At 35.5% G+C, this 19029-nt stretch overlaps 1 protein-coding gene across 3 annotated transcripts; it reads right to left on the bottom strand.

Moving 5' to 3' along the window:
- Positions 1–10414: 10414 nt before the first annotated feature.
- LOC132171744 (homeobox-leucine zipper protein MERISTEM L1-like) lies at positions 10415–15615 on the bottom strand. 3 transcript variants are annotated; one of them, XM_059583135.1, is made up of 12 exons: positions 14828–15615; positions 14265–14526; positions 14057–14174; positions 13661–13849; positions 13135–13581; positions 12810–12911; positions 12527–12730; positions 12272–12446; positions 11819–12090; positions 11581–11676; positions 11102–11492; positions 10415–10814 (listed from the first exon to the last, which is right to left on the bottom strand). In XM_059583135.1, the coding sequence occupies exons 2-11, from the start codon at positions 14471–14473 to the stop codon at positions 11127–11129; spliced, it is 2178 nt and encodes a 725-aa protein (XP_059439118.1). In that variant the 5' UTR covers positions 14474–14526; positions 14828–15615; the 3' UTR covers positions 10415–10814; positions 11102–11126. The 3 variants fall into 3 exon arrangements, with proteins under 3 accessions (XP_059439118.1, XP_059439119.1, XP_059439120.1); XM_059583136.1 differs by having other exon boundaries at positions 15200–15615; XM_059583137.1 differs by having other exon boundaries at positions 13135–13575; positions 14828–15614.
- Positions 15616–19029: the final 3414 nt, after the last annotated feature.

Raw genomic sequence — 19029 nt, 5'->3', positions numbered from 1 at the left:
TAAACTGTAATTTTCCCTTAAAACTTAAATTAATTACAAAATTGTTCTATCTACTTTCTTCTAATAAAAAAAAATCACTTTTGTCATAAACATTGGCATCGTCCCTGCCAAAGGTTGTGTGGTTTAATTACCTTGTGACTAGTCTATCGGGGCGTGATCATGGTAGCACTTGCCATCTAGAAATTGTTCAGGTGATGCTTAAACGGCAGGAACCGCAAACACTATTTCAAGACCAATTGAGCTATAGTTTGAAACCATCAAGCGAAACTAGCAATCATAGTTTTTTTTTTTTATGTGGGGGGGGGGTCTGAATAAAAAAATTTCGGGGGGTGGGAGGGGCATATTCTAATTTAAAAAAAAATTCGAAGAGAATTTTTTAAAAATTTGGAGGAAAACATAGTTCCGCCCCTACCCACAAGGACATCAGTAAGATTCAATGCGACAAATACTAATAAGGCATGTTTATAGAGAGTCAAACCCACAACTTAGTACGTGTCCAACTATTTTGAGGATTTCCTTCACCAATGAATTATCGCTGCTGGTGATACCCTAGCTAACGTTGTAATGAGGATCCGTCGGCTTTTGTGTGCTGGACTGCTTTGTAGTTACTGTGAAGTTTTATTAAAATTGGTAATAAATTGCATCAATCACGTATTTTTCATCCTTCTCTAAGTGTTGTTTGGGATCTAAAAAAGAAATTTCAATTTTCTTCTTTCTTGCTAAAAAAGCTAGAACCCCTGATGCCAACAACAAATATCTTACTACAATCAACAGCCAGCCCCAGAAGAAAGAACAGAATAAACCCTCTACATCAACCAACTACTCAGAAAATGAGCAATTAACTTACAAAAACAACAGAAACAATTAAATGCCGAGCACTAACAAAGAACACAAAACAATTCAGCAGCAACTCAACGGTAGTTCTACGCCTCAAACAACAGTCAACAGCAGAAACACAACAGATCCCACTCTCAATCTACTAAGACTAGACGCTCTCCAGCAAAAAACCTGATGCAGAGAGAACCAGGCATTGATCACATGTTACTTGAGCTAGACACTTTTTTACCAGTATTAAGGTCTACTTCTTTGGAAGTTTGTGAGCAATGAGTACTACAAGTAACTCATGTTGTTTGTAATTACTCTGTTTCGCTTTCAAACAATTGAAGAATTCCTAAACTAAGTTAAGTGATGCTCATAGTGCTAAATTAGCAAAAGCTCCAAGCTGTTTCGTACGTCTTCCTTGTTGTTTAGTCGCTTTTATCAAAATTTCCAGGCACAAAAATTGATATGCAGAGCTAATGTGTTATCTCAAAGATAGCCCTGCTCTGTATTGGGCCATTTAAGAGTAAAACAGAGGAGTAGGGTTGAGAAAGCGCCACATCTTGAGCAGGCCAATTGTATATATCAACTCAAGCTCAACCCAAGTATGGAGCAAGCTTCTAAGGCTGTTTCGGTATAAAATATTTTAAAAAATAATTTTCGTATTTTTTAATGTTTGGTATGATCGAAAATAATAGTCAAATTAAAAATATTTTTAGTTACACCAAAAGAAGCTTCTTTAATTTCGAAAAATGGTTTCCCTTTTTAAATGTTGTAATTGAGTTTGTCCTTAAAAATGATTTTGTTAAAACTATTTTCCAATAAAAAAACATTTTACATCGAAAATGGAGCCTTAATTATTGTTTCCATTACGTGCCGAAGATCAAGTTGGGCTTAAGTTTTGTCATCACGTCTGGTGTGGCCAAGGGATGGCTGCCCCAGATGAGGGGCAGCCTCCCTTTAAAGAGAGGGGCCACTCCTCTGTGATGGGGAGGCCAACTGCCAGCCCACCTTTATTTTCTTGCTTTTGAATTTATTTTTTATTCAGTGCCGATTTTTAATTTTAGATTGAATTACAATGTGTCAATATATTATTAGTGTTGATGGAGTAATGCTAGAAGTCACTTTTATGTTTTTCTTGTGTCACTTCAAAAATAATGTGTATTTTAAAATTAATACTGGGTTTATAATTGATTATTATTAAATTTTGATCAAATAGTAATTTTAAAAATTATCGTATTTTTGAAGTGACACAAGATAAACTTTTAACTTTACTCGTGTTGAGGTGTTTAAGTGGACATGTGACATTCACTTCCATTATAAATGTTAAAGAAATGGCTATTTTTATACAAACGCAAAACACATGAGTCTATTCTATAAAATTCAAATAAGAGAGAGACTGATTTTATAAAAATGCAAATTAGAGGAACTGCTTTGACATTTTCTCAATGTCATTGTGATTTGTTCATTGAAGATCTATCTATTGGTGGCATGTATTACGCAATGGGTTAGTCTTCTCTATTCTCTTAAGAGTCCATTCTATTAGGATGTGGTGTAAAACTCATTTTTATAGCTTTGAATAGAAATTTGATACATCATGTTAAAACACCAAATACAATGGAGATAAAAACACCGTACCTTTAATTCAAATCAATCCCATGAACTTTTCCATTAATTCTAACCTAATGACCACTACTCACTACTGAATTCTTACTCACCTCTGAGCCTCAACATAGGAGTCTCAAAATCAACCAAAACGATGGATCTGATGGTTTTATCAATGTGTATTTTGTCTATGAGGTATTTTGTCAAGAGAATAATAATTATTTAAGGTGAATAGTTATATTTATATTTATATTTTTATTTATTTTTGTTGAGACAGTTATCAACCCTAGTAGCAACTTGATTCAAAGCCTGCTAATAATTAAAAAGGATCAGTAGTGACAGACCACGACCACCTTCGATGCTTGAGTGAGAGTTTGATTATGACAAGAGTAATAAAATAAGAAAATGAATAATAAGAGTAAGAAATGCGTACGTATTTGTAGGGGTGGCAAAATGGGTACCTGACACGACCCGATTACGACCTGCGGGTACCCGTTACACGATTAGCCTATACCCAGACACGACTCGTTTAGCTAAACGGGTAATCGGGTTTGACACGATTATGACATGAAATTAGCCGGGTAACCCGACACGACCCGTTTTACCCGTTTAAAATAACTGGGTCTAATTGGGTAGACATGACCCGTTAAAACTTAAAACCCTAAACTATAAAATTAAAAAAAAATAAAAAAATAAAAAATAAAAATTGTAATATATGAAGAGAACCCATTTATGGAAATGAGGGAAGAGAAAGGAACAAGAGGGCTATGGCTCGTAAGAGCAAGAGGATTAGGGATCTTGGTTTTGGTTTGGGCTTTGTGGGTCTGTGACTTTGTGAAACGCCATTGCAGTTGTAGAGACCGAGAAAGAAGGTCTCTTTCCTTCCTTTTTCCTTTTTTTTTTTTTTTTTTTTTTGGTGGGGAGGGGGTGGGGGACAAAGCGAGAAAATTTAGTTTAGTGCTCATCCTTACTATGTTTATAAACTAGTAGAAAATCTCCAATTCTCCATACCAGTAATCTCTAAAGCTTTGTTTGTTTGGCAGGAAATATCGGTGAGGACGGCGACTGTGAGGAGGGAGACTTGAGAGAGAGAGAGCCGAGACTCGAGAGGGAGAGTCGGGAGACACCGAGACGGAGGGAGAGGGAGAGTCTGAGAGACCGAGATTGTCACTTGAGAGAGAGAGAGCGAGCAGAGATCAAGTGACGAGTGAGAGAGGCAGAGATCTGCTCTGCCTTATCCTGAAGAAGAAAGAAGAAGAGAAGAAAAAAAAACTCGGGTCTAGCGGGTCGACCTGCCAAACACGAAATTACCGGGTCTTAATCGGGTAGACCCGATTACGACCCGAACCCGATAAGCCCAAACCCAATACCTATTTTTTCGTGTCATGTCCGTGTCGGGTTCGCGTGTCGTGTCAAAATTGTCGGCCCTACGTATCTGTATTATGGGATGACTTTTCCTTTTATAGAGGTTGTGATAAGTGAATGAACTCTAGTGGGACTTTCACTTGACTCCCTTGATTCGTGGGAGTGGTTTGAAATCGATATTATCCTTTGGGATAATATGGGAGGTTTAAATAGATAGGATATTATGTATTTAGACTCCTTTTGAGAGATATTCAATTGCTTACTCTCTGATTTGGGTTGTAACTCCCAGATCGGGTTGTTTGGAGAGTGATCATACCCCCTTGATTATAAGGGTACGTGATTTTGCATGCAACCATTTCGATATGGTGCATAACTACACGCTTGAGTGCGGTCAAATACGATGGAGTGATTGTGTTAGGATTTCTTGAGCTTTGGGGTTTAATGCCTTGATGTCCTGGCAAGCCATGGCCCATGGGCCTCTTATTCGAAGTGGGCCTTTGAGTTTGGGCCTTAGGGATATATTTCGTATCAACAATTTTTTTTTTCGTTTTCGTAAACAGGATTTGATTCTATATCTTCTACCGGAGAACAAGACAAATATCTCAGCAAATTAAGATGCATTAATACATATATAATCCCTTATTGGGTTTTCAGTTTTCACTTTGGATAGAAGGAAATTTTCTTCTACGTACCCTAGACCAGAACAATAAATAAATTATAAGTTCGTGTGGACCATGCACTATATAGAATGGGATGCATGAATAAAGTACGGGTGGTCCATGTACTAAGTAAGGAAATTTGATTTTACACATACATGAACGGGTTAGCTGTAATACAAACCTTACAATAATTTAAAAATTGGACCACATATATACAGCATACCAATTTTATTTCAAATAGTTTTTTCTCATAAATATTGGCATCGATCGTCCCTGCCAAAGGGTAATTGGTGGTGTTCAATTAATCTTGGTCACAACCTACGTACGTAGCACGGCACCAAGACAAGACTGTGCGTGATGCAAAAAATTGATTGATCGATTCCTCTGCTCGTGGTTACGTGTGCTGTTTTTAGATTATGTTAATGTTATCTAATCAGTTGGTAGTTAACAATGCATGAGGTGATGTAACGATGTTCTTCATTCTTAATCGGTAGAGATGAGACTTGTCTAGACATTATTGAGACTTCATTGTCACAATTTTCTTGTTGTTTTCCTTACTTTTATTCCCCAACTCGTCATGTGTTGCGTCAGTACGACTCGGTCTCAACACCGTCCGAACGAACTCAAGTTGCAACTGAAGCTATTGACTATGACTCAGTTGCAATGCTGTCCAAACGCGGGTTGCAACCGAATAGTACTAATTGAGCCACTGATCGAGAGACCTCCCGAGAGGCTCTCGATCGGTTGCAACCCGTTCGGACGAGGGTACATTTGAGTCCCACTGAGAGACTTCCCAAGAGGCTTGGACTCGGCCTACACCGGACAAATTTGCAATAGAGTTCGAGTGCTCACAAGTGTGATTAGGCATTTACAGTTTTCATAATTAGTTTATCTTTACATTAGGCAAAAGCCTTTGAGGCATGATATTATTCATCTCATTTTTTTATTTTCTCAATCTTCTTACTTTTATATCACATTAATCATTTTTTTTTAAAATTATTCAAATAAAAAAAATTACTTCAAACAATTTTTTTTTTTCACATTTTCGCACCAAATATTCATACTTTTTCACTTTTCAAAAAAAAAAAAGAAATTTTTTTTTTTTTCCCTCTTTCTTCACATCAATCAATTTTTGCTATAGTTCCAAACCACAAAAACCTTAAAAGCTTAAGAAACGGAGCCCAAGAGAGAAGAGAAAATGAAAGAATTAATAATTGAGAATGTTTTCAAACACATAATTAAAAGCGACCCACTTTGCGATCGTGGTGCACACAATAATTACGTCAATGACGTAATTAACCGCGATTCCCTTTGGATGAATTTGAGGGGTCCCAAATGCACAATCGAACCCCCTTTACAACAATCATTCACAACGATAAACTTCGCTAGATTTCAGTGGTGTTATCAACTGTTGAACTATAAATAAAGACAAGCCATTTCACAGTCATAATTTAATGTTGTTGTACATCATTTAAATCTTTTGAAAAAACGTGGTGTCAACATATTTATTAGGTGCATGACACGCCCACGTCCTTAGATTCAACATAAAATTCCTCATCTCCTCCTCGATCCACTTTGAAAATTGAAATGAAGTTCCTCTCGATCGGATTCTCTCAATCAATAATTAAAGAAAGAATTGGTCTATACACTAAAGCCACAAGATGCAGGAACAGGATAGTAAAAGCAAAGCAAAGCCTAACCACCGTAATTCATTTCTCTAACGTACTCAATAAAAGCGCAACGGTACCTTCAACCACCATCATCTATTTCCCTGCCTCTTTCATACTATACAGGACGGAAAGGAAGATGAAGAGGAAGAAGACGAAGAGCAGCAGCTATACAATGCATGCAAATAAACAGATGGTGTTAATTCTCTGGCAATGCCATTAATGCATGATTTGCTCACTCTCAAGCCTTTTGCTCATCCTGTCTTCTCCAGAAATTATTAAAATTAAATTATTAACAAGACAGGTACAGCCGGGAGTTGGGACTACTGTGCTTTTTCTTTCCTTCTTCCCCTTATAATAATAATATATACACTTAATTCCGACAAGTTATAAAACTCCCGGAGGCAAATTTCTTCCACAAATTAATGGCTTTCTGCAATTCACAACGTTCCATCTAAATGAAGTACTCTTTAGTAGTAATCTTTACTATGCCGGCTTAATATTGTTGGGGTGGCACTGAATCAATGGTTCCGTTCCTAAACTATTTCGGTGCCAGTGCACGGCCTTACCAACAGCAGCTTTAGGATTGAGATTCCATCATATTTTCTAAAATATGAGATTCTCATGTTCTAAAATTTAAACCCTTCATTTCATTTTAAAGTTTAAACAAATGCAAAAGTTTATGTATTACCGAGGTAATTAATTTTAGTTTTTAATATGTCAAATCAACTTGTCTCGATAACACAAACTTATGCATGTGTTTAAGCCGTTAGATGAAATGAATGACTTAGGTTTTAAAATATGAGAATCTCATATTTTAAAATTAATTATCTCGATAACACAAACTTACACATTTGTTTAAACCCTTAGATGAAATGAATGGCTCAAATTTTAAAACATGAAAATCTCATATTTTATAAAATATGAGGGGATCCAAATCCACAGCTTTGTCTTCTAAAAAAGTGGTATCGTAAGTTGGTAGCCACAATCATCAACCAGTCTAGTCTACCGATCCCATCCCATTGCTAATTATTTTTTTCTTCTAATTAATCCCATTGCTAATTAAATTGTCTAATCTTGCTGGACAAGGTCTTTCGATCTACAGCAATTATCCTAGCAATTGGGATAGGAGACATTGCAAATTGCTTAATAATTAGAGGGAATAGGACCATCTCTATTTCAAGTGAAATGAAAATGAGTTATTTTATAGTTTAGATTTAATGTTGTTGTATCTAATGGTATAGATGATGCCACATGATAAATATGTTGTCACATTATTCAAAACATTTAGATAATGCGACATCATTTACACTATTATGGGTCTGTTTGGGTGTGCTTTTTAAATAGCTTGACTCAAAAATTCCGCTTGAAGAAAAAAAAAATGCTAATTTAGTAAAAAAAATTGGGGTAAAGTCCACATACCCCCCTCAAACTACCACCCAATTGACAATATCCCCCCAAACTTTCAATTACGACAATGTACCCTCCAAACTACCAAAATATTGTCAATGTCCCCCTCATTGACGAAACTACCTTTAGTAAATTTTTTTTTTAAAAAAAACTAAAATTTCTGAAAAACCTAAAATAAAATAAAAAATCTTTTTATTAGAAAAAAAATTAAAAAATTTCGATTTTTTTATTTTTTTTTTTTTATAAAAATTGAAAATTTTTCGTTTGTTTTTTTGTTTGTTTTTTTTTTTTTAAATGTTTTCTTTTATAATTTTTAAATAAAAATTTCCGTTTTAAAAAAAAATTTAAATATTTTTGTTTCAAAAAATAAAATTTTCGTTTTTTAAAACATATTTAAAAAAAATCTAAAAAAATAAAAAATGATTTTTTTTAATACAATTTTCGTTTTAATTTTTTTTTTGAATTTTGGGGGTATTTTTGTCATATTGATAAATATATAGGGGCATTTTAATCTTTTTGCTAGCTTTGGGGGGAACATTGTCAATTGGGTGGTAGTTTGAGGAGGGTATGTGGACTTTACCAAAAAAATTGAAAGCATTTTTAAGGGTCAAAAAAACCTAAAAATTACCAAAATGCACTTTTGGCAAAAAAGCTTTATTTAAGCTTTTCTCAAAAATCACTTTTTGACTTAAAAGCTCTATTTCTCAAACGCAATCCCAAACATACTCTAAATACAACAACATTAAATCAAGACCATTGAGTGTCTACTCTCAATTTCAAGTGAAATGGAGAGGATTCTTATCTAATTAGAGGGGGATCATAAATGTACTTTTCCTTAAATTTATTAAATAAAATTGGCACTTCAAAAAAAGCTGAATCTCATATTTCATTTTTGGGTAAGGTAAATATTTTTTATAAAAATAAGAAAACATCACAACATAATCAACCTTAGTACAACTTAGTCAAAAACTTTGAAATTGTTGTGTAGTTGGAATTCTTTATGAAATTAGGCAGAACCACCCAAATTTCCCCCCATATTTTGAAAATCTCCTCTAAATTTTAGGTTATGAGATAGATCCACTAAAATTAATTATTTACTACCCAAAAAGTTTTATTTTTTATTTTTTTTATTTTGCCACCACTTAAAATTCTAACTAGCTAGTTTCGTCCACGTCATCTAGAGTTAGAGTTAGGGTTAATATCTTACATGGTTTCCAGCCATCTCCTTCAACATGTGGCAGTAGACTGTTAGGGCCGGCTTCTTAGAGGATGTCTTTAATTGTGGTAGCTATAGGGGGGGCTGCTTTTTTTTTTTTTTTTTTTCAATACGTACACCGTAATATTAAATCATAATTTATTTCAAAAATTTAAAAATAAATTAATACGTCATGACTCATGCTCAAGTAGCTTAATTGATTGAGAACCACGAAGCAGTAATCACTAGTTGAAATCTTCATTCCACATTTTGAGTGAACATGTAGTACAAAAAAAAAAGAAAAAAAAAAAAAGGAAAGAATAGGTCACGACTCACGTATAAGTCATAAGGAAACAAACATGTACTATAGACTATAGTCGTCACCTACCATATTTGTTTTTGCCTTGATTTCTGGTTATATTACAGCGGCAGCCTGATACACATAACCAAGCTTCAAGGACGACAATGTTTCTCAGTCCACTGGCTTAGATTGAAAAAATGAAGGGAGTTGAGATAGAATTAATGCAATTCATTTTGTGTCTGCTAATGTTATTCAATTGGTAGCCTCTATATATGACCTCACTGATCTGTACGCCCGCCATAGATGCTCTAGCTCAAACCAGTACTCAGCTACCGGCATAAGTACTAGCCAGTGATCAGAAGCAATGAACACCACAAAACTCCAGGAGTCCTCTCTGGGAAGTTTTTGCTTTATATTCAATGAACGCATGACCAAGATTCAAGGACGACAATGTTTCTCATCCCACTGGCTGCATGCCGCGCTTAGATTGAAAAAAATGAAGGGAGTTAAGATAGAATTAATGCAATTCATTTTGTGTCTGCTAATGTTATTCAATTGGTAGTCTCTATATATGACCTCACTTATCATAGATGCTAGCTCTAGCTCAAACCAGTACTCCTCTACCGGCATAAGTACTAGCCAGTGATCAGAAGCAATGAACACCACAAAACTCCAGGGTCCTCTCTGGGAAGTTTTTGCTTTATATTCATTGGTTTCAACAACCCACATACAGTTTCACCGGATGAAGTTTCCCTTTCGTACAACGTAAAAAAAAAAAAAAAGTGAGGTTGTAATAGTTTATAATGCTCCCCAGTAGTTATGATTGCTGTTGCCTGCCTCTAATTCCCATGTCACTAGGGATTTCATCCTAAATGTGCTGAAACATAATTTACTGCATCTGACATGAAGTGGGCACGGAATGCTTCAACATAGCTCATACATACGAGTAATTTTAGAAATTACTCCTATTACTTAAAAAATGATGTGACTTTTTAAATTACTATTTGATCAAAATTCAATAATGGTTAATCATAAACTTAATTAATATATATATATATACCATCCTCTCTCGGGGCAACCAATATATATATAAGAGAAATATTACACATACTCCCACTCCAACACTCTCACTCTCACATGTTATAATGATCACCCTTGGATTAGTACTATAGTATTATTGGATTTTTGGATCCAATGCATGCCTTTGTAGCTTGAATTGCAATCTGTATAGAAACTCTTTAGCTAGGGTTAGAGTTCAGCTTGAATTGCAGCATGAATTTTAAGCATGCAGGCCGCATGCAGTAAACCAATTTACCCTTAAAGTTGAGATGTCAATTAATAGTAATATGATAATTGCAGAGAAAAAGAGCTTATTTATTCTAAAATTAAGCTATTAAAATGGGAAAGACAATCCATTTTTTATGTTAACGAAGTCACATTTGAAAGGATTAGACATTACAAAATAACCAGTACTCCTACAAGAAAACTATTATTAATCTAGCTAACCCCAACAGAAAATCAGCAAAAGCTGAATGGGGGGGACTTCTTCCATCTAATAAGTTCTGGTTTTACTTTCACCTCTGTTAGGTTAAGTCAATACCCGAACCTATTACCCTTGCAGGGTGGTGGTTTGCTGATCTTTTTGCTTCTCTGCCCCAGACAAACACCACGAGGCAAGGATATATATTGTAAGGTGCGTTCTTGACTTCTTCCCCTGTTTCCCTGGCTTTAGACTACAAATTAAATCACCTTCCTAATTTCGTTTCTTCTGATCTTCCCTACTTTTTTCCTGCCTGCATCATAAAGAGGAGCAGAAAGTTAGGTCCTTTCCCACTGTAGTCATTAGATACAAGATGAAATATAGTTGAGGATTCATATATATATATATATATAGTCATTACTCTTCTATTATTGTACTTGCAGCTTTATGCTTTCAAGTATTCTAAGATCAGGGCAAAAAGGGGAAGAAAAAAAAAAAAAAAATAATCCAGTAGACATCTAGCTAACCCAATGGTCAATTGCATGAACCCATTAGCCCCTGGTACGTAAATTGAAGACAAAGTTTGAAGATTTTGCTCACCAAATACAGAGTTAGGGCTTGTAAATCATGCAGTCTCACACATCACAGCTGCCTTGATCCTTTCAACTGTGCATTTTATTAGACTGTTCACTGTTGCAACAGATCCGAGAGAAAGTTTTGCAGTCGGAATTGAATCTACTAAGATCTGGAATGCAACTGTCAATAGAGAGCCACCAGACCCAACCTCTAGAATGCCTCCACCATTAAGGCCAGGCCCATCAGGAAGAATAGCAAAACCTGATGGTAGAAGGGCAACATAATCTGGATCCCCGCCGCTTAAGACAACATTCATGGCAACGATATCAACCGGAGCATAGATTACGTATGAGCCGGTAGAATCACTGCAACTCTCTTGTAGTATCAGCATATTGCTCTGGCTCGAATTAGCACTCTACAATTTGTTTTCAGATAAATATATATACAACATTAGTTTTTATTAATGATACCACAGTTTTTATTAGAAATGTCTGAAAACTTACATTTACTCGCAATAAAGAGACACAGTTGCCTGGATCACGACCATTAGCTATGTGTGCCATTTCTTGAACTAGGCCACCATTAGAAAGGATATCCCACTGCAAACAATATTAAATTTTAAGTAAATCGTTAAATCATCACTTATCTCACGAAGGAAGCCAATATTGAAACTCAAGACTTCTGATGTAAAAAACTAACGAATTTAATCGTTTAATTTGATTAATTGATATACATACGTACCTCGCTTCGCGAGTTCTCGTCCCGAAGGAAATCAAAAACTCTCTTTGTTGGAACTGGAATCCAGAAGGAAGTTGCAGCGCTGAGCACAATACCAGGAGGCCTGCCTGGATCATCCATACTCTTTCTGGTCATCACCCTTACATCATCCGAACCTGTTGCTGATAGTGTCGTCCATGCATGAGCAGTCGAAGCACCCACACCAGTACAAAAGCTCATCACCATTCTTTCTGCCAGCTTCAGCATGCTCTTCCTCCCTTCTGTGCTTGTTATTACTGAAAATAACAATTGAATTAGAAAGGCCAGCGGAATAATAAAAAAAACACACAAGATTAAGGTACTTCGGCATAAACATTAGCAATGTGGGACAAGCCCACATATTCTCTAACAAAAACATCATTTGGGTCAACGAATTTTCTTAAAAAAAAAAAAAAAAAAAAATTGCAAATTTTGTACCACATAGATCTCCTGCTGGAATATTATTGGCCATTGAACTTGCAAGACGTTCACATTGTCGATCCAACGTAGCCACCCAACGCTTTGCTCCAAAAGCAAGACCAGAATTAACAACTGGTCTGTATATATTGTGGACAGCTCTGTCATCCACTTCTACATGTTCGACCCATACAACCTGAAGAATCGTCATGAAATTAAGGATCGATGGCAGAATTAATTAGATTAATTAATCGACTGATTAGTAGTGTAACTTACTTTTGAGTAACCATTTGGCAATTCTTGGATCAAACAACCAGATGGCCTTCGTCGACTACTTGAAAGTGGGGTTGGTGAGCGTAAATTGTCCAAGGAAACATCAACAACCGCCCAAGTTCCATCGGCATGCTGTTTACAGTACCTCACAAAGTAATTCTCACGAGATGGAACAAGCGGTGAAGGGACTTGGAACTCAGCTGTCATCTGTATATATGATAACAAAGTTAGCAATTAACATATAATTAGGCACAAAGAAATTAAGCTGATTAGATTATATATATACCACTTGCAAGGCTCCGTTATAGTTCCCTGCCACTCCGGTTGATAGGACCTCTAAAGTCATTGCTCTTGAAACGATACCGCAGAACACAGTTGACCATCGTTTCTGAAAAAAACAATATCAGTTTAATTAATAAATCTTTCAAATATATTCATAATAAGGCAAAGTAATTTCCCAGACAGAAGTCCGATTTTAAACTAAATTTCGATTTTAAAGTTAAAACTGTAATTTTATCAAATAATTAATTGGGTTTATAAAAAATGTATTTTTTTTGGATCGCAAACTCAAACGGATCCTAATCAAATCAAATCATAGGAGAAGTACCTACCACGTCCATGAGAATCTCAACAAGGTTAATATGATTCATGATAACTACCACAGATTCTCTTGAGGCTTCTGATTTTAATCCCAAGGGTTTGGGGCCTATTCCCCTAGGGAAAGTCCTCAAGTATTCTTCTTCGTTGAGGATTTCAGTTGAGTTGTCATTGGAAACCCACAAGGGGTCTCCAGCCTGAGCCATTCTTATTAGTTCTTCCATTGCTGCAACAGCAAGCTCAACAATCATTGGCTTATCAGCCTCAGTGGGGCCTGAAAATGACCTGAAAAGATCATTCCCTCCTGCATACATCTCCCCTACGAACCCCGTTTGCGCCCCAAAATTCCCAACCCCAAGACCAAGCGAACGGGAAGGTACAAGAGGGGAAAGGTGAGAATACGATGACAATGGCTTCCCAACATACTTAGCCGCAATTCCAGATATCCTATCAATCTGCAACTAAAAAAAAATTAACGGTCACTAAAAATGCAACAACCCCACAAGGCTGCTGAAGGCATAATCCTTATTCCGTAATTACCTCTTCTCTTAGACGAGCATTCTCGATCCTCAAATGCTGCTCGTCAAATGACATCTCACCAAGTGCTGCTGGGCCTCCGCAGTTGGGGCACGTGGCATTGCTCAGGGCTTCCTTGTACCTGTTGTTCTCCAAACGGAGTTTTTCGTTGTCTGCCTTCAAAACTGCATTCTCGTGGCGTTCATGTTGGGCCTGCCATCGAGGAAATCGTGTGAAATCGTAGCCTTTATTTATTTATTTTTAATTTGTAACAGGAGTATTAAGACTTCGTTCCTATTAATAGGTTATTTGAAAAATATAAAATTTTGAATAAAGGTGAAATTTTTTGGGAGATACTGTGCGAAAGGAAAAGTTATACAGTCTTTACGAGACATCAAGACCAAATAATATGCTACGTACCTTCATTTGGGTACGCTTATTTTGGAACCAAAATTTGACTTGAAGAGGCTCCAACCCTAGCTCACGGCTCAGTTCTTTCCTTTGCTTGTCATCTGGGTGAGGGCACTCCTTGAAGAAGCTGAGAAATTTTTTTTTTTTTTAAAAAAAAATCACTAAAAAACCATGTGAATCATATCTCTCTTTCTGTAATAGTTATGAGAATGCTTACTTTTCCATTTCCTGAATCTGGCGCTGTGTATGGCGGTGGTAACGCTTCCTTTTGGCACGTTGGTTGGGGTCTTGGTCTTCGCCTGAGGGAGCTTCCATGGTTTCGGTCTCGTAATCATCTTCTCTAATCTTTCCCAATTCATTTTCGGGTGATTTGGGTGTCATATCCAGCACATGATGCTGGGTGTCGAACAGGTTTGACTGAAACATTTCTGCACCTCTCTATGGTTTCAATGGATATATGTATATATATGATTTTTAATCTGCCAAGGAAAGAGAAGCTTTAATTAATTTATTAATGTGAACGCATTTGAGACCTTTGTGTGTAGCACAGACACCCAAATTTAAAGTACAGTGGAAAATGGAAATATTAAACCACCCATCCCTAATCCCAACAACAAAAAAAAGAAAGAAAAGAAAAAAGAAAAAGAAACCTAGTAGAGGAAGTGGGAGAAAGAAGAGAACCTAACAACTATGATAAAAAAGAAATGGTGAAATAAACCGAAAGGAACAAATATATACGTGCGGCTTAAAACTTCATTAGTGGTGGGAAATAAACCTAACCTGATTGCTGCTTAGCCAGAAAGATGAGTGGAGATGATGAGCAGCTTATATGTTCCCTTCAACTCACTCACCGGAAGTATTTTCCGGGCTTGCATCATATGTATTGAGAGTAGAGGCAAGTGGGTTTGGTATTAATAGATTCTCTAGACTCTGGCACAGTCTGAGCAAAAGCTAATAGGAATAGTACATGTTTCAAAAGGGCGATGACTACAGTTTTGGGCTTCAAAAAGTCTTCAGCCTTTGGGCTCTTACGTGCCAAAAGACTAGATTTTGACACAAAAAAAGTAGCAGGAAAAGAGTTGACCCTTTTGAAAGGCCTTTGACAATGCAAATTTCAACACTTAAAAAACACAAAGATTACATAACGCTTACTATGATCTCGTTGAACCAAGCCGCGCCCCTCTCTCTCTCTCTCTTGCTAAAATAAAGGAAATACGGAAATTTGAAAATAGAGGTTAAAACAGATATTTATGTTATGGCTGTTTTGAGCTCGAAACGCAAAAGCCCTTTTGAAGTTGTAAGGAAAGAAGGAGGAGAGAAGGATCAGATCTGTTTTTGACACTATTGGGTCACCGGAAAGCTAGGTTTTGGGGGCTGAAGGAGTGGGGTTTTTCAATTTTTTTTGGGGTGTGATGATTGGTACTTGTACTGTAATAAAAAGGGGTTTAAGAAGAACGCAGCGATGCAGATGAGAGAGAAAAAGGGTCACGGAGAGAAAGAAACGGTCGAGGAAAAAGAGGAGATAAAATCAAGAGAGGGTGAGAGAAGGGGAAGAAGCAAAGGAAACAGGTGGAGAGGATGTGGCAGCGAGGAGTTATTGCAGAGCGTATTGATAGGATGTAATAGCATTTATGGTAGGAAGGAGGTGTAATTGCGAGAGAAACACAGAGAGAGAGAGAGAGAGAGAGAGAGAGAGAAGGGTATCATGGTGAAACTACGGCTTCCTAACTCCCCGAACTTTCAACAATTTTCACGGCCTCAAAAACTCGGTCATTTTTTCCCATATGTTGCACCAAAGAGAAAAAAAGTAAAACCTAGTTTTGGTCTTCTATTTTATTAAATTTTTAATTCGAATGTCCATTAAAATAAATAATTAAGGTCTTTTCTTCTTCTGCTTCTTCTTCTTAGTTTGGACTCTCCGAGAAATCAATCTTCTTAATATGTATTTTTACTATATTATTAGTCACTTTCATAAATCATAAAACCCTAAATTTTACTTGCTGACCTCCACCATTTGATCGCTGCACAAAGGCAGATATATCGGTTTACATGTATTGTCCGATTGGTGAAGGGTATCGTTCTATCGGGGATTACATATAAATCATATTTTAAGTTTTTTCTCCAACCAAGCTCAAGATTCTTATTAGAGGTGATTTTTAAAATTACTATTTGATCAAAATTCAATAATGATCAATCACAAGATGTCTAATAGTGATTTTAGAAGCCACATCATTTTTAGAGTGACACAAGAGACGAGAGATACAAGAGTGACATCTAACATTACTCAGTGACCATTTGGTCGTCTAGCACCATCAAGAGAGAGAGAGAGAGAGAGGGAGAGGGAAAAGTGGGTCTTTTCTAGAAGGTTTTGGGGTTGTGTATGCATGCTTGCACGTGATCAAACGGCATTATCAAATGGGGACAGAGTTTTCTTTCAAACTGGGTTGGAAAAACTTCCTCAAACTTAGTTTATAAAATTGACATGTATCATTTGAATATATGAGATGCACATGTTTTTTTAATAATAAGGACAAAGTTAGAATAAATAATATTAAAAACTTATATACATCTCACATGTTATTAAAAAAAGAGACACATGTCAATTTTATAGACTAGGTTGAAGGAAGTTTTTCCAACCCAGTTTAGAGAAAAATTATGTCCTTCAAACGGTGCCTAGCGATCAAATGGCACACATGCACCATTCTATCAGTACCCTGCTGGCCCAACCTGAAACCCTTTGTGCTGATTCTTCTTTCCTTGTAGTAGGCATTATTAGAGGTGTTCTCAATCTTGAATTCCGCAGAGCAGATTTTAGTTACATACAAACTTATATATATTTGGATGAATGAATTTAATTATCAACCAACAAAAAATTCTGCAAACTCTTCTTTATTGTACTGGCAAAGGACGACATTTGGGTAGGAATTAAAAAGGTCAATTAAATAAATAACACTATATTATATAACCCAAGAGCTAGCTGGCAAGAGAAACAATGAATACAGAAAATAGGGTAAAGTCTATTTAACCCTCTCAAACTACCACTCAAATGACAATCTACCCCAAAAACTATCAATTACGATAATTTACTTCCCAAACTACAAAAACAATGATAATGTACCCTCCAATGCTAGCAAAATGATGAAATTATCCCTATAGAATTTTCAATAAGACAAAAATACTCTTAAAATTTTGAAAATTTTTTTTTTTTAGTATTTTTGTTTTTATTTTAGTAAGGGTAATTTCGTCTTTTTGTTAAAATTGGAGGTACATTGTCATTGTTTTGGTAGTTTGAGGGGTAAATTATCGCAATTGATAGTTTGAGGGATAGATTGTCATTAGTGTGATAGTTTGAAGGGGTTAAGTGAAATTTATCCTAAAAAATATAAAACATAATTTAATGAAAAAATAGCCGTCTTGCATTCTTCTCAACGTTTTGCAGTGAATAACATTAGCTGAAACAGCTAGATTGTCCTTCTATATATATATCCTCAATCATAGTCTCGATCGAAATCAATGGGTGATGTTTATGGCCGCCTTGATTAATGCACCTTTTGTATCGTCTTCCACCACCAAATGTCTTAACCCAATTCTTTTCATCCCAAACAATAATACCAACAAGCATATATATATAGTCGATCTCCTTTATCTCTAGGAGTATAATGCTAAATGATCTGATCATAAGTACTTCACTTCTCCTTCAACTACCTAAATTGTATTTTGAGTACTCATTCATCAGAGTCCATTTGGGTTTGCGATTTTAAAAAATGCGATTAAAAATAGTGACTTTAAAACGTAATTTTTTTTTTTTTTGGAGGATTAAAACGTAATTTTTAAGAACATAGTTAAAGCGATTAGCAAAATCGCAGTTTAGTCTTTAAAATTATAGTTTAGCTTTTAAAATTATGTGTTTTCAAATCCAATGCCAAACAATCAATTTTTTGTGATTTGGCTTAAAATCGCATATTTTGTCTATAAAATCGCAATATCAAACGCACTTGTATACTCATTCTACTGGTGTTCATTAGTTTTCATGAATGCAATTTTTGGGAATCAAAATATTTCTAATGGATTTTGTGTAATTCAATCAATAATTTTTTTTTTGCTTTAGACAAAATTGATTAATATGGCTTGAAAAATAACCACTTATAAACTCATATTTGAGAAAGATGAATTGCAATTATAGTCTTATGTTATTCATTCAACATAACCCGAACCAGATACATACCCTAACACAAAACGGGTACCCCTAATTGTGTGTACATTTAAGTGTGGCAGTGAGATGTGTTTTTTTTGTTTTTTTTTTTTAAAAAAATACTGTGAGCTCTGAGACATAAAATTAAAATAATATTATTATATGGTTTAAATTTTATTTTGTTGTTATTAGTACTAGAGATAGCATTAATAACTCCGTTATATCGTCAGTACGTACGTTTCAGTGCATGCATGCCTTTTTTTTTTTGGGTAGAGCTAACATAATAACAGATAGCTAGCCCTCCTACATCTATACTTTGATACCGACCAATATGCTTAAGGTAGAGTTAATAGAGATATTCTTCTTTTCATTCTCAACACCATCGATCTCCCCACCATCTCTTCCAAGTACATCTTGATTTTTTCAAAATAAAAAAATAAAAAAAATTTAAGAGGAGAGATGGTATGGAGAATGCATAGAAGCATTCCTCGAGTTAATATATATAAGGGAAAATTACAGTTTACCCCTCCAAAATTGATAGCATTTTTCAATTCGAACACAAAAGTTTTAATTTTTGCAATTCATCCCCACAAAGTTTCAATTTTTTTCAATTCAACCAATATTATCCCAAAATTCTCATATTGTCCATAATTTTTATTTTTTTATTTTTATTTTTTATGAAAAAATAAATAAATTTGGGTCTGCAAAAATGGCCAAATGGCCAAAGGGGTGGCTACGGCCATCCCGAATTTTTTTAAAATTTTTTTTATAAAAAAAAAAAAAAAAAATT

Source organism: Corylus avellana, chromosome ca2 (assembly GCF_901000735.1).
Source record: "Corylus avellana chromosome ca2, CavTom2PMs-1.0".
NCBI lineage: Eukaryota > Viridiplantae > Streptophyta > Magnoliopsida > Fagales > Betulaceae > Corylus > Corylus avellana.
This window is presented reverse-complemented; position numbering and strand designations above follow the sequence as displayed.

Excerpts from the sequence above, each read along its gene's own strand:
- LOC132171744 (XM_059583135.1), bottom strand. The coding sequence starts at position 14,473 with ATGTTTCAGTCAAACCTGTTCGACACCCAGCATCATGTGCTGGATATG. Across the intron at positions 14,175-14,264 it reads CAGATTCAGGAAATGGAAAA|CTTCTTCAAGGAGTGCCCTC; the intron begins GTAAGCATTCTC and ends AAAATTTCTCAG. Across the intron at positions 12,091-12,271 it reads TCCAGCAGGAGATCTATGTG|TAATAACAAGCACAGAAGGG; the intron begins GTACAAAATTTG and ends TGTTATTTTCAG.